A 14,482-nucleotide genomic window follows, 5' to 3' on the forward strand; every position below is an offset into this window, starting at 1 on the left:
TGTGCCGACCTTTCGACCTTATGACCTTCGACCTTTTGTCATAGATCCCTTTCACACAGTGAGTTAAATGATCCAAAAGAAATTATATCATCTAACGAGATAAATCCAATATAGGGTGACTAAGGGTATTATCGGCAGGTTTGTTTTCTTCGTCGTGGTGGGTTTTTGTCGGCCAAATTGCCTGAAATTTGACCATACAATTCAGCATGGCTGGAAAGGATTTGAAGCCAACCCTTAGTTTAACAGGTTTCATAAACATTCATGACGAAGAGACAGAACTGCCGAAAATACGTAAGTTCTCCTACATAGTATGTTCTTATGAAAAATCCCATTCAAACTTCAAATGCGATGCGCTAAAGGTAGACATACCCAAAACAGCCTAAATGTTACTACCTAGGTTACAAATGTTTTTTTTTTCGTAAGTAAGTAAGATATACAGTTGAAAAAAAAACATACCGTCATAAATTCGTCCAAACGGTGCTTCCAGTTATCAGATCGGTCAATTAAATGATTCCACTGTTCTGATAATTTATTCACTTCACGGCGAATACTGCGGGTCAATTCTCGGCTCTGCTCTTCAGCTGATAAGTAACGAGACTCACTATCAATAGCTGCAAAGATCAAAAAAGAAATATATATTAGTATAACTAGCTATAAAAAAATAATGTTTGTATCACAGTACTGCCGTGAATCACCGCATGGCAGAACCATATGCAATTTCATTAAAATTGACTGGGGCTATTGAATTACAGATTTTAGTTTCCCCGGTTTTCTCCCGTTTTTTTTTCCGGAGTCTTTAATTTTTTGTTCCCGGTTTTAATCATTTTACTTGTATTGAAAAAAAATCCCTTATCGGTCCAGGAGCTGTTCGTAATGGAAATTTTGATGACTTAGAATATCTACACTCTTCTCACACGATATAATCAGGAAAAATAATCGATGACAAACAAACGAAATTAAAATTGTGGAAGTGTTTTTACAGTTACACAAAATTACAGTGTTAACAGATTCTGAAAGCTGAAAATACCAATTCTTGGGCTTAACCTAGTGAATCGGCAAAAACTTCTGCAGAAGACAAAAAAAACTCCTCCCAGAAAAAACTCTCGCCGAAATTCTAGAAGAAACTCCTGCAGGGATCTCAAAAGTAATTTCTGATGAAATTGAAAAAAATGAAGATTTCTTGCAGGAATTTTAACCATATGTTGAATTTTCAATGAAACTTCTGGAGGAATTTCAAGAGGATCGTCTGAGTAAAACTCAGAAATAATCACAAGAACTCCAATTGCTGGTGACAATGTTTTGCAATCCCAATGAAACATACGATTCTGTAAAAACTGTACGTGTACATTTGTGCAACCGTAAAGCACTTCCACATGCCTACTCCTTTTTAGTTTGAGCGTCAAAACATCATATCCACTAGGATTGATACAGTATGCCTGATCCTCGTGTTAAAATTTTAGAGATTTTTCATATTAATTTAATTTGAAAACATGTTCAGATTCAGCCAATTTCAGCACACAGGATTTCATGAAAAGTATTCAAACTTTTTATGGAGAGAAATTATATTACACTACCAAATTCTTTTAAATTCTTTTGAGCACTCGCAAATTCCTGATATTGCAATTTTTTCACTTTCAAATTTCAGTGTAAAGCCTAGGCTACATTGTTTGTGTTCATCTCTCAATGCTATACAATAGAATCATTTGTTTTGGTTTAGTTTAATTGTACATAACCGTTGTTAACCCACCATCAGTCGCTTGCGTGTACTGAGTACACGCGTTTCAGAAAAATGCAAAAAAATAATCGAAATTCGCACCAAATTGAACCGGGTGTTGGTCCTATTCCAAGATCCACTCTTCTTCTTGTTAGTAAGGCAGAAAAAAAATGAAAAAATGCACGGAAAGTACTCGAAAAATACGTAATTCTAACCTCACATTTTACATGTGTACTCAGTACACCGGCGCGACCGCTGGTGTAACTTTTTTGTGAACCAGACCGTTACACGAGCGGTCGCGTCGTGTACTCAGTACACGGCAAACGCTTTCAATTATGATTTATATGCTTTACTAGATACAATGTTGGTGTCTTCGGCAAAAATGTCCAACTGGATAATGCGCGTCTGATAGTGGACATGTGGAACCGGTCAACACGATCTGGTCCTGTCCCGGGTGTCGGAATAGCCCTCGCGGGAACCTGTTTCGTGGACATTCCAGTTATGGCACCAAAACTAGGCATGCGACGACTCTATCTTCATGATTTTCCATATCCATTATTTTAATAACCATGAAAATGACCAGTGACCTCCCTGGCTGACCCGCGGCCACCGGAATGTGCCCTGGAGGAACCTGTTTCGATGACATTTTGACCATGACATCAAAACAAGGCATGTGACGGCTCTATCTTCATGATTTTCCATATCCATTATTTTAGGTACCATGAAAATGACCAGTGACCTCCCTGGAAAACCCGTGGCCACCGGAATGTGCCTTGGAGGAACCTGTTTCGAGAACATTTTGACCATGACACCAAAACTAGGCATGCGACGGCATGAAGATAGATGATTTTCCATATCCATCATCTTTGTAACCGAAAAAACTGCGAGTGACCTCTCTGGTTAACCCGTGGCTCCCAGCCATGCAAGGGCTCTATCTCCATGATCTTCATCTTCTTCTTTTTTGTGTAACGTCCGTACAGGGGCAAAGCACTTTCACAGTTATTAACTGAGAGCTTCCTCTGCATATAATCATTTTGCATGTGTATATCGTGTGGCAGGCACAAAGATACTCTATAACGAAGGAAGTCAAGAAAAAATCCTTTACGAAAAGTTCCTCTACCGACCGCGAATCGAACCTGTCACCATCAGCATGCTTATACTAAATAATCACGCCTTCACAACTGTGGCTATAGTGGTTTTCTATCTTCATGATATTTCATGTACATCATCTTTGTAATCGTAAGCAGTGCCAGTCACCTCTCTGGTTAACTTCTGGCCACTGGAATTTGCCCTGAAGAAACCTGTTCCGAACACATTTTGCCCATGTTGCCAAAACAAGGCATGCTATGGCTCTTCATGTTTTTTTTTCGTATTTTTTCATCCTCGTTACCAAAATAGGAGCAGTGACCTTTCTGTTACACTAGTGGCCACTGGGGGTAACGGTTACCAAGACAATGAATATAAAAATTATGAAGATAGAGCCGTCCTCTAAGACATATTCCGGTGACCACGAGTTTATGCTAGGTATCACTCAAGTAATTTCTGTTCATTGCATTATTTTTTCTTTACCGGTACGGTCAAGAAATTCAACACAGAGAGCTCTATTTGATTTGACGTTTCTTCTCAGTTTCGTACTGGAGTCAAGAAAAATCAAAACCTTCCTCATTTCTTGAGCAATTTCTTACCTGAACTTTCCACAAATCCAGATAGGCAAAAAAAACTTGCGAACTGCATACTTCTCATAATGCAAGCACGCTGCACAGTGGTTCCACCATAGGTCTAAAACTTTGATCACAATCAACTGTGATATCATTGTGGTAACATAAAGTTTATTGATTTTTTTAAAATTCCAGTTGCATTCATCACTCTACCATTCAGCATGTATTTAGTTGATTGTGTTCGATTTTTATATGGTTGAAAATAATGTGAATGTAAAATTTAGATGCTATACTTTATCATCTTATTTGAATAAGTGTGACTGGCTTATGATTTTTCAACTAAGTCTAAAAAACTGAAAATTTTAAACAAGCCGGAAAATGGTTCCCCTTACGATCTCTTCGGACGTTCTTTTGTAAAGCTTCCCTATAATATAAAACAATAATTTACTGACGAGTTCAGCTGCGACCGTTTGCGACTAGATTAGTCACTTAAGAGTCGTACCTTTAATGCACTGAAAACTGACAGCTTTTACCCTCTCTATACATAACATTTCACTATTCTTAAGCAGCTGTGAGTACCGTGGATCGCTCAAACTAATATTAGTATACAGTCATACCTCGATATAACATAACAACAAAAATTATATTATTCACCCAACAATGATTTCAGCCTTTCTTACATGTTTTTTGATCATTGTATTTTATATACCTATCATCAAAAGTCAATTTTATAGCATACCTTTTTAAACCAATATCGCATAAAACGAGATTCTTTTTTCCAAGGATTCAAACTTTTCCATTTACTCCTACTGGCTTAAATCTGCTAGACTTTCTCTAAAAATGGCTGTGAAATTACTCCAAAAGTTCTCGATATGATTCCTCCGGGAATTTTCCCTGGTGTTTCTCTAGGATTCCCCATCAGGGATATTTTCAAGGATTCATCCTGCCATTCCCTTAAACATTTCTACTGGGATTCTCCCAGTCATACCTGCAATGCTCTAATACTTTAACTATTCATGCTCAAGAAGTATTTGCTAGAATTTGCTGGAATTTATTCTGCACATTTTGAACTCTCTTCTAAAATTTTACCAGGGATTTCACCGGTAATTCTTCCGAAAATTCATGCTAAGATTTCGCAAAACCTACCAGGAATTTCTTCAGAGATTCAATCAAAGATTTCTGGTTCCAGGAAACCCTGTTGAATAACTCTAGGGATGCCTCATTTTTTTTTTCCAAAGCACTTCTTTTAATAATTCCTTCCGGAATTTTCCCTTTTCCATGGATTCTTGCTGTGATTCCTCTAGAAGTTTCCTTCGAATTCCTCCAGAAATTCCCGCTGGTACTTCACCTGGCATTTCTACATAAATTATTCATGTGATTAATCCATGAATTCCTTTAGGAATTATACCAAGAATACCTTTGCATATTTTGGTAGAAATTCATCCGGGGATATATCACGGGGTTCCACCAGAAAAATAACAAGAAATTTCACTAGGGATTTATCACAGAATTTGTTAAGCGATTTTCTGCGGGGTTCTTCTAAGACTTGCCCCGGCGTTATAACTTGCAGTATCGCATGAAACCGAATTTGCTTCCACTGTTGTCTACTGTCATGTCTTTTGGAGTTTGAAGGCTATGTATGCTTCAGTAGGAATGATATGTCAAGAATAAGTACAGTATACTGCAGTAGACGTTCAGTCGGTGCGAACGGTTTAACTGCAATGCTTTTTACCTGTAAGTCAGGTAAGTGCAACAAATTTTGAGTTATCGCACCGCCAAACGTAACCACGGTGCTGAAGCCTTATTGCATGCAGCTATACGGTGTATTTAGAGCAATCATTACTTTACATGCAAACTTAAGGTTGATTTAAAATGGAAATGAGCAATTATAGAATCAAATTAAGATTATACTGGTATAACCTTGATTCAGTCGCATAATTGCCATTTCCACTTATATTGAGGTGAAGGTTACGTAATATTAAGTTACTTAATATCGAGACTACGTTATACCAAGGTATGACAGTAAATCATTTGGTAATCAAAACTACAAAACTACAAGCTACAAAATTCGGCTCCGTGAAGCAAAAAAAAAATTATTTCTTTCTATTCGAGAATTACAAAACTAAAAATTAGATTGAACCCATTTTTTATAAACAATACAAAAAACGATTTTGGGAGGCAATTATCCATAAAATTAACAGATCCATCATGCTATAAGTGAAAATCAGATGTATGACCGCCCTCATATAGAGTAGGAACTGTGAGCGCTGGTCTTTTTCACGGTTACTAAATCGCCAATTATTGCATACCTTAAAAACTCGTTAATTGTTGCACACTTTATGCTTTTCTTATGGGATGTGCAACAATTGGCGAGTTTTCAAGGTGTGTAAAAATTGGCGATTTACCCAAGATATAAAACATCAAAAAGATAGAGCCATTGCGTGCCTAGTTTTGGCGCCTCGGTCAAAATTGTTCTCAAAACATGTACCTTCAAGGCAAAGTTCGGTGACCACGGGTTGGCCCGGAAGGTCACTGAACCAGTGACGGTAACTAAGACAATGGATATGAAAAATTACGTAGTCGCATGCCTACTTTTGGCGTCATGGTCAAAATGCCTTCGAAACAGATTCCCCCAGGGTACATTCCGGTGGCCACGGAATGGCCAGGGAGGTCACTGGTCCTTTTCATTATTACTAAGATGATGGATATGGAAAATCATGAAGATAGAGCCGTCGCATGCCTAGTTTTGGCGTCATGGTCAAAATGTCATCGAAACAGGTTCCTCCAGGGTACATTCCGGTGGCCACGGAATGGCCAGGGAGGTCACTGGTCCTTATCATGGTTACTAAGATAATGAATATGGAAAATCATGAAGATAAAGACGTCGCATGCCTAGTTTTGGCGTCATGGTCAAAATGTCATCGAAACAGGTTCCTCCAGGGTACATTCCTGTTGCCACGGGTTGGCCAGGGAGGTCACTGATCATTTTCATGGTTACTAAGATGATGAATATGAAAAATCATGAAGATAAAGTCGTCGCATGCCTAGTTTTGGTGTCATGGTCAAAATGTCCTCGAAATAGGTTCCTCCAGGGCACATTCCGGTGGCCACGAGTTGGCCAAAGAAGGGCACTGGTACTTTCCACGGTTACTAAGATGATGTACATGAAAAATCATGAAGATAGAGCCGTCGCATGCCTAGTTTTGGTGCCATAACTGGAATGTCCACGAAACAGGTTCCCGCGAGGGCTATTCCGACACCCGGGACAGGACCAGATCGTGTTGACCGGTTCCACATGTCCACTATCAGACGCCCATTATCCAGTTGGACATTTTTGCCGAAGACACCAACATTGTATCTAGTAAAGCATATAAACCATAATTGAAAGCGTTTGCCGTGTACTGAGTACACGACGCGACCGCTCGTGTAACTTTTTTTGATGCGACTGATGGTGGGTTAAAATTCGGCTAACTAACGACAATGACCTATTTGCTCCATTTAGTCTGTATGTCATTGTTGCTGTTACTGAAAAGAGCAATGCTGGTAGCAACGGATGTGTCGGAATTAGACGACAAACTATTAGTCTTAGTAAGCCATGGAATATGTATGTATAGAAATAGAAAATAAAATAATCATTCTTGTTCCAACTCCCAACTGAAGTAGTTTGATCTCTGGCTCCCACCATATCCTACCAAAAGGTTTTGGGCCCAGAGAGTTCGGATAGTGAGGAACATATTTTTTCAAGACTCAAGAAAAAGTTCTAATTCAAGAATCACAAGAAAAAGTCTCTTCAAGTTTACTTCAAGATGGTCAACCCGGCGGAGAATTCCCAGCAAGGCGGAGGTGGAGACGCTACCCGGAATCGGATCCACGCAATCCACGGTACGACAAGCCTACCGGCAATTGAACTTCTGCTTGGCCGTGAGAACTAGTCAACGTGGAAATTTGCGGTACAAACGTTCCTGGAACTGGAAGATTTATGGGAAGTCGTGAAGCCAACGCCGAATGCCGATGGAACCGGGATGAACGAACCCATTAGAAGCATGTGTCGTGTATTTGTTAATTGTTTTTCTAGCTTCGATTTCCATCTAAGTAGAGTAAGGATTAGAGATAATTTTTTGCGTGTACTCTCTGTTTAATGTGAAATTATTGTCTGTTTTATTTTGTATTAACTTAAGTTTTGTCATTGGGGTGTTTTAACCTGTTGACTTTAAAATCTTTATAAATAAAATAAATAAACCGATCCGGTGGTGGACGCTGTGAAGGACCGAAGAGCGCGAGCGAAAATAATCCTTTTGCTCGATCCGGTGAACTACGTGCATGTGAGGGAAGCGAAGTCCGCACGGGAGGCGTGGTCGAAGTTGGAAGTAGCATTCGAGGACTCTGGATTGACCCGGAAAGTCGGACTGTTGAGAAAACTCATAACAACCTCCTTGACAACCAGCAACTCCATGGAGACGTTTGTTAACGACGTCATAGCAACCGCTCACCAACTACGTGGGATTGGCTTCGAGATCACCGACGAATGGATTGGGACACTTTTGCTGGCCGGTCTACCTGAGGAATATCGGCCGATGATTATGGCTCTCGAAAATTCCGGAGCGGCGATTACCGGTGACGTCATCAAGACTAAACTGCTGCAGGAAATCAGAGTACCATCGTCGGGCGCCGCGTTTGCCAGCAACAAGCATGGACGGAAACTAGCCAAGCAGAGTGAGAAGCCAAATCCATCTTCAAGCAAGGGTCCGAAGTGTAGGCGGTGTCACAAATTTGGTCACATTGCCAGGGATTGCTCGACAAGAGAGCCGAAGAAAAGCGACGGAAATGCCTGGTGTACGGTGATGTCTGCGATTGAAGAGGACGACGACGATTGGTACTTCGACTCGGGGGCATCCAATCACTTTGCGAAGACGGCTCAAGCTCTTGAGGAATCTACCAAGTGCGGTGGTACCGTCGTAGCCGCAAACCGCGGAGCGATGAAGATAGTCGCAAAAGGAAGCATGAAATTGAAGCCCGCCTGCTGCCCGGACGAACCAGCAATCACGGTGAATGAAGTGCAGGTAAGTCCGGATTTGTCCACGAATTTTACTCTCCGCGAACCAAATAGTGGAACGGGGACACACGGTGACGTTTACCAAGGACGGCGTGAGCGTCGTCAACCCGAACGGTGACGTTATTGCGACTGGTAGTAGGAAGCGTGGCCTGTTCAAGCTGGACCTGGTGCAGTCATCGCGAGCACTGGCATGTGCGTCGAATGGAACTGCAGCTCTGTGGCACAAAAGGCTTGGCCACATCAACTACGACAGTCTACAAAGGATGAAGCGTGGATTGGTTTCCGGCATCGAATACGCAGAGCCGCCCCGGAGCAACGACAAGTGCAAGGTATGTGCTATGGGTAAGCAGACACGTTTGCCGTTTAGCAAATCCGGTTCACGAGCGTCGGATCTACTCGAGGTGGTGCATTCGGAAATTTGTGGTCCGATGGAAGCCAAATCGCTGGGTGGCAGCCGCTACTACTTGACCTTCACGGATGACAAGTCTCGTCGAATCTTCGTATATTTCCTGGAAGAAAAATCAGCACAGAGTGTATATGAAGCATTTGAAGATTTTCGTTGCATAGCTGAGCGACACACAGGGAAGAAGCTGAAGACGATACGAACCGACAATGGCAAGGAATTCACGAACCGGAAGCTGGAGGACCATTTGAAGCATCTGGGAATCCGTCACCAAACCACGGCGGACTACACACCTGAACAAAATGGTCTGGCGGAGCGAGTCAACAGGACCATCGTCGAACGAGCGCGGTGTATGCTTTTCGAAGCGGGGCTGCCAAAAACGTTTTGGGCTGAAGCAACAACGGCCGTGTACCTCATAAATCGGTCGCCAACCAAGGGGCATTCAGCGACACCAGAGGAAGTTTGGAGCAACAGGAAGCCAAACCTGGCACACGTACGAGTTTTTGGTTCGAAGGTAATGACGCACGTTCCGAAGCCGAAGCGCAAAAAGTGGGATGCCAAAGCGTTCGAGTGCATACTCACCGGATTCGACGAGGATACAAAAGCATATCGTTTGTGGGACCCGAAATCGAAGAAGATCATCAAGAGTCGAGATGTTACCTTCGTTAGCGAAGCAGGAGAAAAACCGCCATCTTCTAACAGCATGCAGCTTGCAGAACCGGAACGAAAAGTCGTTAGACTGGATCTGGGGGATCCATTTCCGGTACCAGAGGTGTCCGAACCGGAAGCAACCGAAGCAAGACACGTCGAAGATGACCAGGTGCCTGCGGAAGAAAATCAGTCAAGCTCTGAAGATGAGGATTTCCTTGACCCAATCAGTGACGTGACAAACTCTGCGCTCCCTTCGCGACCATCTTCAAATCCGCCCCTGTCACAGGTGTTGAGGCGCAGCGGACGGGAGCGCTACCTACCAGGCAAGTTAAAAGATTTTTTCTTTCCGGGTAGAGGACTTCCTTCCGATCAATTTTCAGACCATCCACCCGAGTCTGATGGAAACGAGGATGTTATCGACCTGCCTGGGCCGGCAGCTCGGCCTACAACTAGTGGCCCGCAACAGGGACTAGCAGCGAGACGTCAACCGCCAACCGGTGGTGATCCACGTACCCCGTCCGAAGCATTGAAGGGACCTAAAGCGAAATTGTGGAAGCAAGCGATGGACGACGAGTACCAGGCACAGATCGAGAACAACACTTGGGAGCTGGTAGAACTACCGGCGGGCCGAAAAGCCATCGGCAGCAAGTGGATCTTCAAATCGAAGGAGGACGAAAAAGGGAACATTGTGCGACACAAGGCAAGACTGGTTGCTCAAGGTTTCAACCAGAAGTTCGGCGTGGATTTCGACGAAGTCTTTGCTCCCGTTGCCAAGCAGATGACCTTCAGGACGTTACTCACGGTGGCCAGCCGTCGCGGAATGCTTGTGAAGCACATGGACGTGAAAACCGCATACCTCCATGGGAAGTTGGATGAAACCATCTACATGCGGCAACCGGAGGGATACGCCATGGGAGGACCAAACACGGTGTGCATGCTCAAAAGGAGCATATCCCGGGCAGAAAATAACTACAAAACAATTGCAAGTTTTACCATTCAAAAAGAATTACTGAATGGTAAAATTTGTCATTGGTTTGTTTGAAATAAGTGACAAAAGGGCAAAAATAATAACTGACATTGTTCGATAAAATAACTAAAGATTGTCAAATTTTGACATTACAATGGTAAACCAAGAACAAAAAAATTAAGATTGAGAATTGCAAAATATACCATTAATAAGTTATTGAAAATAGAACAATATCAAAATTAGTTATTCCCTTGTCATCCAAAAGAAGGGTATATTAAGTTGTTTATTCCGTTAACAAAATATAAACTTATAAGTTTTTTGGATGGAAAGTAATTGCAAACAAATATCAAAATTTACCATTAGAATAACCAAAATTCAAATTTTGTAATTATGTTGTTCTTGATAAGTGCCAAAACTGCGAGTTCATCAAACTCGCAAAAGTTCAACAATATCTCATCAATTGCAAAATTTGTTATGATAGCAAAATAAGACATTAAGTAGTTATTCTTCCAAATTTTAAAATGACAAGCGAATGGCATATTTTGATATGATATCATATTATGCTATTCACATGTTGTTTTAAGCTCTTCATGAAGAACTCATGAATGACAAAATAAGTTATGACAATAAAATTTGTTATTCTTTTGTTTTTGGTTTGCCATTCACCTCTACCCGGGATTCGACTGGTGGAAAACGGAAAAATTGAGAAGCGGTCGAAGCACATCGCCACCAAATATTTCTACGTTCGTGATCTTCAAGAGCAGCAGCAAATCGTTCTGAAGTATTGTCCCACCGAGTTCATGCTGGCTGACATACTGACGAAACCGCTGCAGCACCTACGATTGAAGTTGCTAAGAGAGAAGTTAGGGTTACTAAACTATATTGTCGAGGAGGAGTGTCGGAATTAGACGACAAACTATTAGTCTTAGTAAGCCATGGAATATGTATGTATAGAAATCTTCTTCTTCTTCTTCTTGGCGTAACGTCCTCAATGTATAGAAATAGAAAATAAAATAATCATTCTTGTTCCAACTGCCAACTGAAGTAGTTTGGTCTCTGATTCCGACAGGATGCTATTGTATAACGATTTTAAAATTCTCAACAACTCAATATAACGCAAGCCGTATTTCCAATAAAATAAATCGGAATTTTATTGAACCAATAACAAACATTACAGATTATTCTCATGGAAGATAAAAAAGTTATTAACCTTCCGTAACTCGCGCGGTTGACTACCTGCGTCAGCACCACACTAATGCTGAGTACAAGAAGCGAGATTTTTTCAACGTGTTGTACAAAATACAACAGCGCGATCGCTCGAGGGTTAATAACTAGTTTACAAAATAAAACGAAAGTCGTGAACTTCTGTCAACGACGAAAATTTTTGAAGTACAATTTAGCACTGATTTCGAAACCGTGCTTTAAGTAGAGCGGTTTTTGAATTCTAGCTCAATATCAAGATTTACAACTTTTAAAAATATGGGATTTATTAAAACTCAAATATCTTGCGTTTTGTTCAACCAATTTTGAATTGTTTCCATAAATAGCTTAATACAATACCATTCGATCATCTGAATGCAGGTTTTGCGTCAGATTTATGAAATTCAAGATAATGGCGAGTTTTAGGGACGATCTCCTTAAATTTTAGCCAAATTTCCAAAAATATATGAAGAAATATATATTTTTTTTTTTCAATAAGAAAAACAATATAAAAATTCTTTCTCAACGTTTATTTGACATATCAATCATATGTAGGCGAGTTACAGTAAAAAATTCAGCTCAATCGGAGAATTGATTACGGAGAATGAGATGTGTGAAGTGAGCGACGTTGCTTAAAAATATAACAAAAATCGATTTCAAATCATCAACCTTGTATAGAAAATCGAAAAAATTTCCGCTCTACTGTAATTTTTTTCCTTCGCGTTTTCGAACTCAGGGCATGATTCTACACCAAAAATGATGATCAGCTTACCGAGTTCGAAAATGCTGTAAACAAGTGTAATTATAAATGATAGAGCAGTACAAAGTTCTATATGCAAGATTTTACCGGTGTCAATCTGAATGGACTACCCGCTTCGCGCGCAGCCACAGTTGATCAGCAGGAGTAAATCAATTTAATTTTGTATGGCGAAATGCATCTAAACTTGAATTACTTGAAATACAAAGCTTTTCCCGAAAAAATATTTGGTAGGCTTAATAGTGGTCACCATTGTGCACAACCACTACCAAATATATTTTCTAATAATGTGTTCCACTTTGAAGAATTTGCCTTAAGATGGCATTCGCCATACAATATTTTTGCGATTTACTTTTAGCGATTTTTCGCACATAGAAGCTTTTCACCATACAAAATAAAATGGATTTACTCCTGCTGATCAACCGTGGGTGTGCGCCAAGCGGGTAGTCCATTCATTCAGAATCACCTGGAAAAACCGGGAAATGTACGGGAATGAATGGACTACCCGCTTTGCGCGCAGCCACAGTTGATCAGCAGGAGTAAATCAATTAAATTTTGTATGGCGAAATGTATCTAAACTTGAATTACTTGAAATACAAAGCTTTTCCCGAAAAAATATTTGGTAGGCTTAACCCTCTAATACCCAACCCCGCCTTTAGACGGGGTATAGTTTAAGTATTTTTGTAATTTTTGTTTAGTGGGCAATCAAAATTTTTATATTTTTGGCTGATATTTTGGACTGTTCTGTATATCTCAAATTGGTTTTTGGTGTCTTTTATACCGTATTTACATTTTTTCAAAATCATTGAAAAATTGATGTTTTAGTCACCTTTCAGATGTTATTGATTATTTTGTATTCAATAGCTACAATCAACTTATTTTAAATTTTTCCCAAATCATTCTATCATAGTAAAATAGTTTATGGGAGTCGAGTACACTCTGAAAATGTTTTCCTTAAAATTACACGGAAAATAAAATTTCCAGTGAAAAAAAAAAATAAAAATTAAAATATTTCAACAATAATCGTAAAATCTTAAAATGTTTTCGTCTCAAAAAATCCGCCACCCAAATAGGCTTCCAGAAAAAATATAAAAGTATGGGGATGTTTGAAAATAAAAATTAGAAAAATCAAAAACCGAAATTGACAAAATCGATAATTCAAAAGAATCATCTTCCAAAACATGTTAAAATCGATTTTAAATGGACTACCCGCTTTGCGCGCAGCCACAGTTGATCAGCAGGAGTAAATCAATTTAGTTTTGTATGGCGAAATGCATCTAAACTTGAATTACTTGAAATACAAAGCTTTTCCCGAAAAAATATTTGGTAGGCTTAATAGTGGTTACCATTGTGCACAACCACTACCAAATATTTTTTCGAATAATGTGTTCCACTTTGAAGAATTTGCCTTTAGATGGTATTCGCCATACAATATTTTTGCGATTTACTTTTAGCAATTTTTCGCGCATAGAAGCTAGCGCCACATTGGTCGATGCGGAGAGTAGGAAAACAGCCGATGTAGTTAATTCATTACGAAAAATGATGTTTAGATCAAAATAAAAAAATTGGGTATTAGAGGGTTAATAGTGGTCACCATTGTGCACAACCACTACCAAATATTTTTTCGAATAATGTGTTCCACTTTGAAGAATTTGCCTTTAGATGGTATTCGCCATACAATATTTTTGCGATTTACTTTTAGCGATTTTTCGTGCATAGAAGCTAGCGCCACATTGGTCGATGCGGAGAGTAGGAAAACAGCCGATGTAGTTAATGAATTAAACTAAATCCTACACCAAATGAATGCTACAACATCCTAGTAGAGCCCTATACAATTTTATGAGGATTGGACATTTGGTTACCGTGATATCTTTCAAAGAATACTTGGGAGTAATACAGGTTACCTTTTTGAGAGATTTTTGATCAAGAGTAACATAATAAATATCTCAGCCGTTTTTCAACCTATTTGGGTTCTCTTAGCATCAAATGAAAGCTATAATATACTTGTAAAAGGCCCTGAAATTTTATTTTAATTGGACATTTGGTTACTGAGATATCTTTCGAAGAGTATTTAATACA

General features: G+C 39.9%; 1 protein-coding gene across 14 annotated transcripts in view; it reads right to left on the reverse strand.

The window, feature by feature from the left end:
• LOC109411912 (dystrophin) overlaps positions 1 to 14,482 on the reverse strand; it is a 387,179-nt gene that overhangs the window by 68,268 nt on the left and 304,429 nt on the right. For all 14 annotated transcript variants that reach the window (XM_062858890.1, XM_062858886.1, XM_062858887.1 and 11 more), the window contains one exon: positions 457 to 611. In XM_062858890.1, the coding sequence (XP_062714874.1) occupies positions 457 to 611 (155 nt within the window). The remainder of the gene's footprint in view (positions 1 to 456; positions 612 to 14,482) is intronic.

The sequence above is a fragment of the Aedes albopictus genome, chromosome 3, assembly GCF_035046485.1.
Source record: "Aedes albopictus strain Foshan chromosome 3, AalbF5, whole genome shotgun sequence".
NCBI lineage: Eukaryota > Metazoa > Arthropoda > Insecta > Diptera > Culicidae > Aedes > Aedes albopictus.